This window comes from Sturnira hondurensis, unplaced genomic scaffold, assembly GCF_014824575.4.
Source record: "Sturnira hondurensis isolate 20B ecotype Veracruz unplaced genomic scaffold, ASM1482457v3 Scaffold0000880, whole genome shotgun sequence".
Taxonomy (NCBI): domain Eukaryota; kingdom Metazoa; phylum Chordata; class Mammalia; order Chiroptera; family Phyllostomidae; genus Sturnira; species Sturnira hondurensis.
In genome coordinates this window covers 7862793-7878837 of record NW_028073511.1, presented here as the reverse complement: position 1 = coordinate 7878837, position 16045 = coordinate 7862793, and the positions used below count along the sequence as shown (strand labels likewise).

The window sequence follows — 16045 nt, the reverse complement described above, 5'->3', positions numbered from 1 at the left end:
GGCTGGAATAGAGTTCTCAAGGTTCTTGCACACATATAGTAGGTCTTCAATAAATATTGTCCAGTGCTTTCCTGGTATCTAGTTTGTACATAAAACGCATGCCTAGTGTTCAGCTCAGGTGAGATGGCCAAGGCATGTTGTGTGGTAGCTCTGTTTGTAGGAGCTGGAATTGCCTGTTCAAGGATGAGGTAACTTGATGGTCCTTTTTTAGAGCCATATTGTCTTAGGTGGGTAACTTAGTATAATGTAGTTTAAAGAGCCCCGAGTTTTGATTAATTAGAATCTTGATCAGTTATTTTAAGTGAACGAAGAACTGGAAAATTCACTTGATGAGTGGAGAAGTCTGTGGGTACAACGGGGTTTGGGGGTGGGTTTTGTATCTTGCCTGGAGCCCTCCAGTAACTCAGTAATCATGGGACTAGTGTGGAATGGAGTAGCATCCTCACCTTGAGATGTAGAGGTGTGTACTCTAGGGAGAAAAATGAAACTGTAGGAAGCCGGTGCTTAACCCCACATCCAGACACACATACAGTGAACGCATGACCTCTGTGCTCAGCCCACAGAGCCACCTCCTGGGTGTGTGTTGCACTGCCTGTCTAGCCTCCCTGCGTGGGTAGGGGGCCAGACTCGAGGCCCGTAGCACATCAGAGTGATGTTCGTCTCTGCCCACTGCTCTCTGGCTAGATTGCCTGTTCTGTTCTCTGATTTCATTTAATTTGCACGAGTGTAATAACCTGCCTCGGGGTCATTCATACATCTTGCAAACTTCAGAACACCTTAGCTCCCTACAGCTGCTGTTGCCCTTAGAAACTTGGAGAAGTACAGAGCAGAGCCTTTTTTGCAACCTCTTGGGTTGCATCCTTATGGTTGGGTAGGTTGGGGGAAGGTGTGTCTTCATGTACTTGCCAAATGGCAGTTGGGCTCCAGGAGCTGGTCCTGAGTTTTCTTTCCTCAATCAGATGCATCTGCTATGCTTAGAAGGTGTGGCTGGGGCTGATTTTGCAAGACAAGGTGCAAAAAAAGGCAGGAGTGAAGAGGGATGGTACCACAGAGTTAGTTATTGAACAGATTATTTTTCTTGAGTCCAAGATGAAGTTAATCATCTTAACAAGTATATCAGCTACTATCTTTTTGGAGGGTATTAGATTAAAGAAAAGATGAATATATTCTTGTAAACTGAAAATTTTTTAGTATTGTCATTTAACTGGAGGTAGCTCTGGGACAGGGCAAGAGACTTTTAATTTAAGGGTGATACTTTTGGTTCAAATAGTTAAATTTGAGGTAGAGCAGAGTTGAATCTTGGGTTGTTTCAAGATGCTAAGGAGACAGGAGGCACTTTGAAAAAAATTCTTGCTTTATTCTCTCAGTTACTGGTACAGAGACAAATTGAGAAGGAATTTGCCCTCTTGGGTAGCTGGTATTTGAGGTAGCCATTATTTTCTTGACGAATAACCTCTCTCCATTTTGTAGGAGATAATGAAAACTTTCTGTTGGACCCTCTCGATATTCGTTAATGCAGGAAACTCTCTTTTAATATGTATTCTTAACCGCCCACCCCACCCCTAAGGACTTTGGGATTTAGTGCCACAAATATAATTTCCTTCTTCCCAAGTTTTCATTCCGGGAGGTGGTATAAAATTCTGTCTAGCTGGGTGAAGTTTCTGTTGCATAAATTAATTTAGTAGCCACTGGGTCCTGGCTGAGCCCAGCTTTGTGCTTGGGCTCCTGGCAGGCTACAGGTCTGTGTTCTATTGACCATGGCCTTTAGAGGCTGTACAAATAGGATGTGCATCTAAAAGCATCAGCTCTGTTGATTAAAGCACATTAAGAATGCCAAGGGCCTAACTCTGTTTTGCAAAACAAACAAACAACCCAAAACCAAGCAAACAAAAAAACACAGCTTTGCATAGATGAAACATTTGAAAAAAATCACACTATGTCTCTAGGTTAACTGCAACCGGGTGCTGTGAAAGTAGCAGCTTGAATAGATAGATGCCAACCTACTTTGCGCTTGTTTTGTCCTGGTATCAGAATATGGTAATTTAACAATTGGGTCATGGAAAGGAAGATAACTAACTAGTGAGCAAGTTGTTTTCTCCTTGCATTAGGATGTTTGACTTCTGTACAGCATTTTTAATACAAGCTACACAGTGCTTTCGTGTTCATATTCTCTACTGATTTTTATAATTGAGAGGTATTGTCACCTTCACTTTACAGTTGGAAGAAAAGGAAGCCAAGGTAAAGGTCAGGCAAGGAAACCAAAGCTTCACAGCTAGGAGGTCAAGCCCTGGGGTAGAATCAGTCTTTGTTTCTCAGTTGTATAGTAGCCTAGTGTTAGGAAGATATTGTCAGATTTTCACTAGGAATGATAATGGTGGCGGTGGGATTGTTCCATCTTTTATTCTCTGTTCCTGTGTAACACCTTGGTTATTGTTCCTCCCCCTCTCTTTTTATTCCTTTCAGCTTGGATTCCTTAGCACCACCTCTGCTCAGCCAGAACAGAAGGCCCCGAATCTCATTGGCAAATATCACCACGTTGACCGTGCCACTGGCCAGGTGCTAACCTGTGACAAGTGTCCGGCAGGAACCTATGTATCTGAGCACTGTACCAACACGAGCCTGCGAGTCTGCAGCAGTTGCCCTGTGGGGACCTTTACCCGGCATGAGAATGGCATAGAGAAATGCCATGACTGTAGTCAACCATGCCCATGGCCAATGGTTGAGAAATTACCTTGTGCTGCCTTGACTGACCGAGAATGCACTTGCCCACCTGGCATGTTCCAGTCTAATGGTACCTGCATTCCCCATACGGTGTGTCCTGTGGGTTGGGGTGTGCGGAAGAAAGGGACAGAGACCGAGGACGTGCGGTGTAAGCAGTGTGCTCGGGGTACCTTCTCTGATGTGCCTTCTAGTGTGATGAAATGCAAAGCATACACAGACTGTCTGAGTCAGAACCTGGTGGTGATCAAGCCAGGGACCAAGGAGGCGGACAACGTCTGTGGCGCACTCCCGTCCTCCGGCACCACCCTGCCTTCCCCTGGCACAGCCATCTTTTCACTCCCTGAGCACGTGGAATCTCATGAAGTCCCTTCCTCCACTGGTGTTCCCAAAGGTAACTTAACCTCATGAGTTCTTTATTTGAAGAGGGATAGGTGCAGGGGGTTTATACCAAGGATGTTTTCTCCATTTTGTATATTCCAAAGTCACCCCTTGATGAAGGGACTTGCATTTTGTGGCCAATTAAATCTGGCTTCTCGGGACCTTTTAGAAACATTTAGACTCAGAAGTGTTCAAGTAGCCAGAGGTATCGGATATTTAAAAACTGGGTCACGTCAGGCTAGAAAATAAGAACCCAGTACAACAAGGACAGTGTATGGCTTTATATAAGTCACTGAACGTCTGGCCTTGGTTTAAAAGTTGTCAAATAAGTGGATGATTTAGATGTTTAAGGTCACTTCCGGATTAAAAGTTTTTCAACATCGAGTCAGCCCTGGGTAGATTCGGGCAGAAGGTCAAAAGGAGGGAGAAGGGGAGAAGAGAACAAAACACGTGGAAGGGAAGGATGAATTTTGGATTCAAGGTTAGGCAAAGAGGGAAAAATAAGTTAGAAACTTCAGGAAGCAAGCAAATTTGTATCACATTGAAGATAACTAGGATTCACATCTGGAAAATAACTTTTTTTTTTCCCCAAATGATTCTAACTTGGTGCCCTTCATCAGGTATCTCAGTTTTCCTCAGAATTCATTTAGAATCTCAGGGAAGAATATAAAATTTAGTCTTTATTTTCAAATCCCTTTCGGTTGAACTTAATAACGTTCATGAGATGATAGCCAACTTAGGTTGTGCTTTCTAGCGTGATATCACGTGTGATCGGATTTGACCTTTATGATAACCCTGTAAGCAGGGCCTTCTTACAGCCACTGTTTTGAAGGGAAGAAACTGGTTCAGAGAGCTCCAGTGACCTGACCAGGTTCTCTCAGTGGCTGATACAGGCCAGGTCCTATTTCTTGGGACTCAAATCTCTGTCTCTCACAACTTGTTAATGAAGGTAACTTGTGGAAGCTTCTCTGAAAGAAGTCCAGTAAGCTGCCAGGCCAAATCTTATTTACTCTATTAATAGAGTATTCTAAGGAAGTGTCCTACCTTTTGGTATTCACTGACATCTCTCACCAAACCTTTCTTTCACTGGTCAAATTTGAATTTGAGCTTGAGCTCTTTATCTCAGTCATATTCTCAATTTTACCCTTGCATTATGAAAGGTGGGAGAGGAGAGGTATAAAGGAATTAAAGGACAAAGGAATTAAATTTGAACTAGTCAGACAATTAAGAGTTGACCAAAGTTCTTAACATACATGTGTCTGCTCAGGGTGTGGAGCACAGGAGAAGCTGCTGTGAGGATGCCCTGGGTTTCGGTATGAGGAAGCGAATTAGTGCAGCTGTCAAGCTTAGTTTTTACCTTCTCCATAAAGGTGCTTTTAAGATCTTTATGAAAATGTGCAATATAATTTATTCTTAAGCTCCAAAGGGCATCTCTTCTTTAATTATCTGGCCTGGTTTGGAGATGAGCAGGAAGAGGAGGGGATATCCAGATCCCCAAATATAGAAAAGCTCTTCCCCCCGTCCTTACTCTTTTTTCTCTAGGCATGAACTCAACAGAATCCAACTCTTCTGCCTCTGTTAGACCAAAGGTACTGAGTGGCACCCAGGAAGGGACAGTCCCTGACAACACAAGCTCAGCAACGTGGGAGGAAGGTGTGAACAAGACCCTCCCAAACCTCCAGGTAGTCAACCACCAGCAAGGTTCCCACCACAGACACATCCTGAAGCTGCTGCCATCCATGGAGGCCACTGGGGGCGAGAAGTCCAGCACGCCCATCAAAGGCGCCAAGAGGGGCCACCCCAGACAGAACCTACACAAGCATTTTGATATCAATGAGCATCTGCCCTGGATGATTGTGCTTTTCCTGCTGCTGGTGCTTGTGGTGATTGTGGTGTGCAGTATCCGGAAAAGCTCAAGGACTCTAAAAAAGGGGCCCCGGCAGGATCCCAGCGCCATTGTGGAGAAGGCAGGGCTGAAGAAGTCGATTGCCCCCGCCCAGACCCGGGAGAAGTGGATCTACTACTGCAATGGCCACGGTGAGCTTTCTTTTCTCCCTGCTCACAGAGCCCCTGCCTCCTCCTCTTCCCTCATCCCTGGTGTCTGAAGGAGTGGGAAATGCAAAGTTTTTGGAATCTGCTTTGTTCGCTAAGTGCTGTTTGATCTAGTTGTGTTATGAGAAATGAGGTGGTCAGCATTTGATGCAGTGCATTCAGAGAGTGTAACCACTCTGCCCTTTTCTCTCCTGGCACGTTTAAACGAGCGTGTTGCAAAATGAGAGACCTGAGAGGGAACTTGAGGGACTTTGTTCAGCCTTGTCATTCAACGCGGGAGGACACTGTGTTCAGAGAGGTGTGGCTGCAGCCTTAAGCCAGGCCTGCTGCTGGTTCAAGGCAACTGGGACTGGCTCCTCACTGGAGCCCGCCTTTTAAAACCCGGCTAGGCTGTTAAGAAAGTGAAAAACCACTGATCTTAAGTTTGCCTTTTGGAACTTGAACTTTGTTTTTAGAGTCCTATTCTTTTTGCCCAAGTACTTCCCCGTCCCCTGTCTTACATTTTCAGGACCCCATTTCTACCAGGATAGGAAGGTCTTTTAGGTGAGACACCCAGAGCCTGACACAGTGGTGGCTGTTGGATGCCGGGCCCCTCATCTACACAGTGGTCAGTAGTACACAGTGTGTTGATACGGGTCGGGATATTTGTTTTTCCTTTTCTGAAGGCCAAAAATAGCTTGCGGAAGTTGCCCTAGGAGCTGTTGGGTGTGAGGATGGCAGTTTTCAGACTGTGGCAGTAACTTCCCTTTCTTTCAGTCCTAGAGTGAGATTTCAGCCTGAAATATTGATAATTCTAGTTAGGTACCCTTTTGCCCCTTAATGGTAAAAGTGTTAGCCTAACTTTCTGAAAAACAAACAAACAAACAAAAACGGTTTGGCTTTTTGTATTGAGTCTTACAAATGTTTATACCCTTTGACCCAGCAGTTTTGGGGAGAATCTATTATAAAGGCCTAAACTAGAAGTACAAAAAAATTTAAGCACAAAGATCTTACACATTTAACTCAGCATTATGTATAACAAATTGATGCTGGAAACAGTCAAAGGGATAGTTTTAAGGAAATAATGACTAAGTAAATTATGGCCTATCTATCTATAATACGGAATAGTATATTCTCATTGAAGATTCTATGAATTTTTTTTACTAATCTGATAGGAAATTGTTGACATTAGGTTAGAGAAAAAAGAAAAACCAGCCCAGACTACGCAAGTCATATACTACAACCCCAATCCTCTTAAAACCTTGGAACAAAGACGGAAAGAAAACAGGCTGAAATGGCAGTGCTCATTTCTTCCAGTTTGGTGGGAATAGGTGAGCTGTGTGTGTGCGTTTTTTTCTCCGTTAGTTTTCTTTCCCCGAATTTTTTCAGATAAGCCCATGCTACTTTTATATTAAAAAATTTAGAAAAAGTGAAAAAACCAACAGCAGCAGCTCATTCAGCTTCCTTTGCCGATTGGTGTGATCATCAAACCAAGTGAAAATCCGACTGGAACGGACGTGCTCCTGGGGATGGTGCCGGCCCAGACTTGATGAGACTGCCCCTTGCTGGCAGCCTTGCTGGGCAAGGATGGCATCAGTCCTCTCCTTCTTTTTAATAAAAGGTTTTCTTGTTTGGATATAATTTCAAACTCTGTGGGAAAATTGCAAGAATAGTATGAAGAATACCTGTATACCTGTACCTAGATGGATCTATGGTTCACATTTTGTCCTTTTGCTTTATGTGCTTTCTTTATATAAAAAATAGATTTTATAAATGATAAAATATGTATAATACAGAATAGTTTATTGTATAGTATACAGTATATATTGTCTATATACACACATATGTACATCTATAAAATAATTTTTCTGATCTCTTCCCTGACCCTTTATTTTTATCTCTGGTATAGGATCTGGTCTAGGGGCAAATATTTCTTTATATTGCCCTTAAAGTGACCAGTTAGAACTCTTGTTCTGGTATATCCAATTAGTGGAAAACTAGTAGAGAACATCCTGCTGGATTATGCAAATATTTGAAACTCTTATTATTCACTTTGTTAAAGAAATGACTCTATTCTTTTCTCTTTTTTTAAAGATTTTTTTTGTTTGTTTATTTACAGACCTAGGGGAAGGGAGGGAGAGAAACATCAATGTATGGTTGCCTCCCATGCGCCCCCTACTGGGGACGTGGCCCACAACCCACGCATGTGCCCTGGGAATTGAACCAGGGACCCTTTGGATCTCAGGCCAGCACTCAATCCACTGAACCACACCAGCCAAAACATGAGTGATTCTATTCCTTTAGTAGTTGAATTTATGGAGTAGATTATGGCCCGCTATATTTCTGAACTGTCTTTCTCAGTGTAGTTTTCAGAATTTTTGAGGACGCAGTGAGTTATCAAAGTATCCAACACCTGCAGATTCTTATGACCATGGTAATGCTGTAAACTACTATGCCTGTGTTGTTCAAACGTTATCTAGTTTTGTAAAAAGAATGGAAGTGCCAAACTGAACAAAGCCCAACCGTATTTTCTGTGAAAGCGGTATCTCAGAAAAATGCTTTCCCAACTAAAATCAAATGCAGTAGTTCCCCCTTATTTGTTTCAATTACCCACGGTCAACTGGGGTCTGAAAATGTTAAATGGAAAATTCCAGAGATAAACAGTTTAGAAGTCCTAAGATGTATGCCATTTTGAGTAGCGTGGTGAAATCTCATGCTCTTTTGCTCCTTCTGGTCCTGGATGTGAATCATTCCTTTGTCCTGTGGCTCCGCGCTATAGACCTACCTGCTCTGTAGCCTGTAGTAGCCACCTCAGTCATCAGGTTGGTCGTTGGGGTACCACAGGGCTTGGGTTCAAGTAACACTTATTCTACTTAAGAATGTCCCCAAACAGCAAGAGTAGTGATGCTGGCGATTTGGATACGCCAAAGAGAAGTTGTAAAGTGCTTGTTTAAGTGAAAAGATGAAAGCTCTCGACTTAATAAGGAAATTTTAAAAAATCCTATGCTGAGGTTGCTGAGATCTATGATAAAAATAAAGCTTCTATTGTGAAATTGTAAAGAAGGAAAAAAGAAGTTTGTGCTAATTTGCTGAGAGAAAGAGATCACGTTCACATAACTTTTATTACAGGATATTGTTATAATTGTTCTATTTTATTATTGTTGGTAATCTCTTACTGTGCTTAATTTATAAATTAAACTTTATCATAAGCATGTATAGGAAAAAGCATAGTAAGTATATGTAGGTTTGGTACTGTCATCAGGCACCTACTGAGGGTCTTGGAATGTATTCCCTGAGGAGAAGGAGGGACTAGTGTAGACTCATTCAGGTGTTCTGTCTTTTCCAAAAGTTTAAAGCCCCCTCCCAGGTTTTTTCATTGGCATGTTTATATTTAGAGTATTTTTCTAAAGAAGGTCTATTTCCCCCACTAAATTTCTGCTCTTAAAGGTTCAACCAAGTAAGATCCCATTACAAAGAGAGGTTCTGTTTACTAAAAACCATTCCAGGCGCTCGGAGAGGCCTGTAGAAACAATATCTTGTTCTGATTGCATTGAGTTCTGGGCAGCAGGTAATCCGTATAATAAGGTCTTTTTCTGGTCCTTGTCCATTTGTGAGGATGAGAGTGGGGATGGAACTGCAAGGCCTGGGTCGTGTAGGGCCTCATTGACGCCTGTCCCGCTTATGCAGGGCAGGCCCTGCTCCTGAGCACTGTAGACCCTCAGTGCTCTGAAGCCAGGCCATCAACTCCTGTCTTTCTCCACAAGAACCTCTTTCTTTGGCTTTATGCACCCCTCTCTGCCTACCATGGACTTATGGTTTTTGAAGTTGAACTCCACAAAACTGTGGTCCTACTGTCACGGAATCCTAGTATTGGAAGCCTGAGATGAGACCCTATGTGGCCAGGAGACTAAGGGTGCTGTGCTTTTAGTCTGGTCCTTCCTTTGTGGAGCCAGAGCCACGTTACGTTTAGTAGACTGGGATTGGAGTGTGGCTTCTTGAAATGCGTCTACTTCAGCAAAAGGCATTGGAAGTTCCTTCGGAATTTTCATAGACACAACTCTTTTTAAGAGTTTTTTATTGCTAGATTGAAGTGTCATTAAGATGTAAGTCTGTTGCTAATTCTCAATTTATGTTTTTGTTGTTTAAGTAAAACTATTTCTTTTTGCAGTATAACCTCAACGTTATAGGGTAAGTGGGGTTCCAACATGTTGAATTTTACTTAAAATTAAGATTAATGCAAGTTAATGTTAATTGGAAGGTTACATGGAAAACAGTATATTTTGTCTGATCTGTTTTGTCACATAAAGCACAAAAGTAATTGCAGTGAAACCTAGTTCACATACAGATGGCAATAATGATCCCAAAACAAGTCACTTCACTTTCTTAGAGCTGTGGAAGACACAGAACTGTGGTGCAGTCCCAGTTAAGAATGGGGGTGGCTGAGAACAGAACCAACTGCTGTTCTCTCGTTGCTCTTTCTACTACGGGTCCTTCTTCATGACCTTTCCTTCCTTTCTGCCTCTCCTCGTCTCTCCCTTCCCCACTTCTCTCTCTTCCCCTGCCCCCTCCTCTATTCGTCTTTACCGCTGACTATTTGGAAAAACTATGACGTTGGGTCCCCAGCAACCTGTTGCCCCAAGCAGTCTGAAGAGACATTGGAGAAGCAGATTAGGAGTTGAAAGTGCCTGAAAATGCTTGTAGAGGAGGTTCTGCAAGATGATAAAGAGGACAAAAAATGCACAGTATGTCTGCTCAGGCATATTTCCTTTTGCTTTCAGACTTCAGGCTATGAAGAAAAGTAGGGTGAGGGACTAAGGAATTGGGTTTATTTTGTTTAGAGTGGCTTAGTTCCTAATTAGCACATTCTTAGTCCTGAACCGTAGGGAGACAGTAAGCATTAGAGAGGGACACTAATCCCTTCTGGTGTACTTACTTCAAGTACATAATATGTAAGGACAGCATCTCCTTTGAATTGACTGCAAAAGGGATTGTGAAAGCAGCCGGCGCACTTTCTCTAGCAGACTGCTTTGTACCTGCAGCAGCGAAAGGGCAAAGGCCTTGGTCTATAGAACTAGATTCTAAGGTTCTATTCCTTAATTCCTTCAGCTCCTGCGGTCGTGCACCATTTAAGTGTTTGGTGTGCGTGGTTTGTCTCCCCACATTGCTTATAACCTCTTAAGAGAGCAGACACTGGGACTTATTGTGTGTCCCCTGTGCAGGACCAATAACACAGGGTCCCAGGAGAGGTGGTCTGGAGGTGTGCTGGCTTATAGGGTAATTACATGAGCTATTAAATTTAAAACTAAATTAGCTAAGTTAAAAATCCAGTTTCTCAGTTGGAGCAGTCACGGTTTCACTGCTCCGTAGCCACATGTTGCTGGTAGCTACCATATTGGATAGGACAGATACAGAACATTGCCATGTTGGGTGCCACCTGTCTAGAGCACCCATGCCTTACCTACACACTTAACCTTTTCAAGGTTGGATCATTTTCAAGCCTTTCACCTATTGGATTTATATCCTTTTGACTTACAATGATACATGGTGTTAGGGATTTAAACATATAGATATTAAGGTGAGTTCTTTATACTAAATTGCCATATAGTCAAGAGGAATTATTTTTTGGTGCTAGAGAGCCTTCCATGACAGCAGTGTTGTGAAATAATGTGAAAACCAGCCACAAAAAGATTGCTGCTATTCCTTTATCTGATTAGCTTCTTTAAAGTGGAACGCTTTGGCCCTGAACACTGGGGAGCAGCATGATGGGAAGAGAGGAACCCGGTCATTCGAAGTCTGAGGCACCTTAGGAAACGCTTAGATGTCTGTGTTTAACCAGAGTGGAAGTGGAATAGCCTTGTGAGAGACCTCAGGCCGAGAAGCCACGGGAGCCCAGGAGTCCGGCGGCTGAGTCAGAGGTGGGAGGGAGGGAGCTATGGAGGTGATTAGTACTCAGCCTTACTTTTAGTAGGAACCGTTCCCCAGTCCCTAAAGGGATGAGCAACAAAGTAGGACTGTCAGACAAGTGGCGGAGCTAGGAAAAGGTGGCAGGGTGATAACATGTTACTTAGCCCAGGTGTCACCTATGGGACAGGAACTGGGCCCAGAGAGGGCCTGCTTCCTGCCGGCCAGTAGCTTGTGGGTTCTTGATTTCGTGCAGGAAAGATTTCACAATACGAGTCCGAGTGACTTTGAGAGTATGTGTAATAAAGCTGGGGACAGTGAAACAAGGAAGAGCTTAGGGTGAAAGAAGAAACAGGAGAGAGCTTAGGCAGGGCTGCTTTGGCTCTGTGGGAAGTACAGAGTGACAGAGGTGAACCAAGGCGGGGCTGCTGTTGGTTTGCTTCGGAGGGGACCCTTAGAACCGAGGGAGAAAAAGCACACTGAGAAAGAAACGGGGGAAAAAGGCCTGGGTGTGAGGCTTTTAAAGGCTGGGAGCTTAGGGGAGGTCTTACAGGGGCTCTCAATGGAATATTCATCAGTTTTATGCTGATGCGATAAAATGAGATTTATTCCCTTAACTTTCCATCCTTCCGTGTGGTTGGCACAAATGGTACTAATTGGATTTCTTTTTTCTTAATTCTTTTTTGTTGTTATTCTATTACAGTTGTCCCAATTTTTCCCCCTTTGACCTCCTCTGCCTATCCCACACCCCTCAGATTTCTGTTACCTATCTCCCCGAGTAGGGTGGTATAAGTTAATTACCCTCTGGTTGAAGAGGGGCAGTGTAAACCATTTACTCTTCAGTTTCTTTGGTTAGGGAAGATAGGGAGACTTTGTGACTTACTAGATGACTAAACCGCTGGACCGTTTATCTGTCTCTGTTTCCCTATTCCGTGTGTCTTGCTTACGGGCAAGTGGCAGTGAAAGAACACGGATGAGTCAGGCTGGCCTGGGTTTGGAATAACAGCCCTCACTTTATAACTGTGTCAAGCTGCTGAACCTTTCCTCAGTTTTCTCATCTGTACTGTGGACGTAACTCCCGTCTGTCTCATGGGGTTATTTAGGACACTGAATGAGATCATATGTGATATTCATAGAGCTGCTAGCTCAGCTTCCTTTTCTGTCTCTCCTCCCACGAGAAGGTCAGAGAGGTAAGCTGTGCTGCCGAAGCCTTCATGGAGATCTGGGGGCAGGGCAGAGGGACGCACGGCTCTATCTCATCCAACCAAGCAGGAATCTATTAAGGGTCAAATTTAATGAGTCATATGGACCAGGAGAAGTGGCTGCAGGGAAACCGTCCGCACTGGCAACTTTGGCCATAAAATGCCTTCAAGGCCGATTGCCCTGTACAAAAGAAACTGGAAAATGTCAGTGTGGCGCATGTAGTCTGATTCTTAGCATTCTACAGGGAGAGAGGAAGGAACTTTGCTCCACTTGAACCTGCTCCTGCAGGGTGAGGAGCGTGTGCTGAGGTGATAGTGCGCAGCCTGGGGAAGTGGGAGGAGGGCAGCAGGGGGTCGGGGGCAGGGAATGGAAACCTCAGTAGGAGACGGGTGGACAGGTGGAGTGGGGCAGTTACTGGCTGGGAGAGGGGTGGTGTGCAAAGGGAAGGACCTGGTGGTGTGGTTTTGCTCACTGGTATGATGAAACTCTTGGATTCAAGTATGTCTAAGGTCTCACTCCATTCTAAAATCCTTCAGTGATATAAAAATTGAAACGTGAAGCTGAAAACAACTCACCACCAAACACTTGCCATATCTCAAGCTTGGAAACCCAAAGACAAATTTAAAGAGCCGTTGGTTTGGTGGTTGAACCTCTTATTTGCATAACTTTGATGTCCTAATCTGTATGTCAGGGCTGTTCTTAGGGGAAACAAGACAGACGGAGAGCCAGCACCCAGTTTGCTTAGAGCACTTTATCTAAAAGGTTCAGACACTGTCCTTGAACCAAGCTATATTTTAGACCCTGAGTTCCTGGTAACATACATTTTATTTCTTTCATCCCGTCCCCTATCCACAACTCCCTGCTCAGTCAGAGCAAAACATGACACCGTCTCACCTTTACCTAGTCAACGCACAGACACGTCTGTTCTTGTCTGTTGTCTTTAGGTTTTACCTGGTAACAGCCTGGTTCTCTTTTACGTCCTTATGAATACCAAAGAACGTTTCCTTTTCCTTTTCCTCTTCTTCTTCCTCTTAACTTGTGGCTCCTCCTTTGGGAATGGCTGGGTGTGGGAGAACTGTTTTTTATTGGGGGCTGTGAAGGAAATACATCTTCTAGATTATCAACTCTGCAGACTTTGTCCTCTTCCCAGACTAAGCAGTAAGATGCAGTCCAATTATAGGAGTGGAGTGTGATTGGGTTTTTTTTGTATAAATATACTAAAAATTTTGTATTCAAAAAAACAACCTGAGTTTGCAGTGGTTGCTTAGGTGATAGATGTTGAGTCCCTGGAAGCTGTGCCTTGGATATATTTGAACAGTGTGAACAGACTCTTCGATCTGGTTTCGGGAATAACTAAAAGAACCATTTCATCTGACTCATTAAAAATGCCATAGGCAGTGTTTAGAAATGAAGAGCCAATGAAGTGTGTTAGGATTTTGATAATGAGTACTTCTCCCCTTCGTTATTTTTTCTGAAGTGAGGTCTTAGGGTGTTTGCTCCTGCTGACCCGGGGCCCAGGGTGATTTGGGGCGTAGAGGCTACATAAATCGTGACGACTGATCTGTTTTTCTGACCTCTTAAGAGAGGTTTCTGCTACCATGAAATTTTCATCATTTAGTTTTCTTTAACAAAGACCTTTATCTTGCTTAATAAGTGCCATATCTGGTTCTAAATATTTTCTAAAGATTAACGTAATTTTCTTAACCTATGATGTAGGCCACTATCATCACTTTCGCCTCTTTATAAACGGAGGAGACAGGTACGGAGAATAACTTGCCCAAGTTCACACAGCCAGGAACTGGCTGTACGGGCTTTAAACTTGGGCACCACACTGACTCCAGGTACTACCCCTTGATTCTTAGAATCTGGATTTATAAAAATCTGGATTTTTATATTTCCAGTTTTGAAATTTTCAGGTTTCTGTGGTTTATTATTATTTTTTTACCACATTCAATCAAGAAAAATTATTGCCCTCAATAACAAAACCCTGCTTGTTCTGAAATGAAGCAGCTACAAAATTTTCACCAATAAGGAGTTTTCCTCTGTAGAGGTCGCTGTGATTCCCTACATTTTTCTGGGATTGCTTGAGATGGAAAAGCCAGATACCCAATGGCTAAAGGTCTGAGAGCTATTTTTTAAGAATAAGGGCTCTTTCAAATAAGTCAGAGGTGGAGCCCTGCTAACTGAACTCACATGTGTTGAACTTGCTTTTCTCAGCACCAGGCAGCGGCAGCAGCTAGAACCAGAGAAGCCATCCCCCTCCGCCAGAAGACTCCTTGACTGAAAATTCCAGACAGTCATCCTGTCTGTCAGCCCAAATTTCCTATGGGAAGTAGACTTGAAGTGTAAACACCAGGAAGCCTGGCTGGAGGGAGCAGACTATTCCCTCTAAGAGGCTGCTGTGTCCCAGCACTTGCCCCCAGCGCTGTCCCAGCCACGGTCACTTCACAGCGGAAGAAAGAGGTGGGCTGTTTTTACCCACACCCCACCTCTGCCTTTTCCAACTCTGCTTCCAGTAAAGCCATTACCAGCAGACAGCACCTTTCTGTTTTACCTCTTCTGATGTTTGAGGATTGTGAATCACACAGAAATGCCTAAGGAGAAAAAGCCTTACTGCTGTAGCTTAAAAAGCATTATCTTGCCCTGGCTGGTGTGGCTCAGTAGGTTGGAGTGCCCTCCCCTAAAGGAAGGGTTGTGGGTTCGATTCCCAGTCAAGGTATATCCCTAGGTTGTGGGTTCAGCCCCCAGGCATGTACGGGAGGGAACCGATCAGTGCTTCTCTCTGGCATCGATGTCTCTCTCCCTTCTTCTCTCTCTAAAAGCCATGAAGATGTCTTTGGGTGAGGATAAAAAATTTTATTTGAAAGTGTTATCTCACGCAGTGTGGCTGGCCAGAGAGAAAGCAGCTGATGTGGCCTTTGCTCTTCGGGGGGTTGAAGCTGCTCTTTTCCCCAGGCCCACCCACCGATGACGTCTTCCTCTGGGCTTTAGAAGGAGGGTATTAATTTTTTAGATGTGTATTTCATTTTATAATTTATCTAGCAGCATTTGAATTTCAGCTGTTTGGGATATTAAAACACAAATCGGTGTCTCCCCCACCAAAGGCTAAAAGGCAAATAAAAATCCTTAACAATTAGTGTCCCCGAGTCAACCTGGTCAGGTATTATGCATGCAGATTTTGCAGATGAGGAATTTCTAGAATTCTGTTGATCGTATTTCACAACCAGTTGGTTGTGAACATTAGAGTGTGTATACATAATTCCCCATATTTATTAGGTGTGTTGATGACATTGAATTTGAAAAAATAAGTGGGTTGAAGTTTATAAATTAAAAAAAGCTCTTATTGTATTTCATAAAGTCTAAGTTGCTGTTGAATGCGAGGCACACTGTCATTGATTCACCAGTGAGGAAACCCCACTGCAGCCAAGCGTGAGAAGGCATCCACTCGAATGTGCATTCAGACATCTTGGAGTCGGTGAAAGCCGGCTGCCTTCTTGCCTCTTTTCCGTAGAGTGTGACAACAAGATTTCAGCTGTGATGTCAGCTGTATGTCAGCTCAGTTCTCAGTTCTTGGCTCATGGGCAGCATTTGGTACCTTCGTTCCCTTTTCTTTGAAACACTTCCTTCCACTGGCTTCCAGGACACTGAATCTTCCCGGTTCTCCCCTCTCTGGCTGTTCCTTCTTCAGCTCCTAGGTCCTCTTCAGCTCCTGGCTGGTTCTTCTTCTTCAACCTGCCTTCTGAGCATCGGAGAGTCCCAGGCTCAGGACATGCAACTCTTTTCTACTTGCACACTCTTCCTCCCTTGATGG

The 16045-nt window shown here is 43.7% G+C and overlaps 1 protein-coding gene across 2 annotated transcripts in view; it reads left to right on the top strand.

Moving 5' to 3' along the window:
* Window positions 1–16045, top strand: part of TNFRSF21 (TNF receptor superfamily member 21) — a 64257-nt gene that overhangs the window by 17241 nt on the left and 30971 nt on the right. For both annotated transcript variants that reach the window (XM_037054441.1, XM_037054438.1), the window contains exons 2-3: window positions 2464–3112; window positions 4642–5136. In XM_037054441.1, the coding sequence (XP_036910336.1) occupies window positions 2464–3112; window positions 4642–5136 (1144 nt within the window). The remainder of the gene's footprint in view (window positions 1–2463; window positions 3113–4641; window positions 5137–16045) is intronic.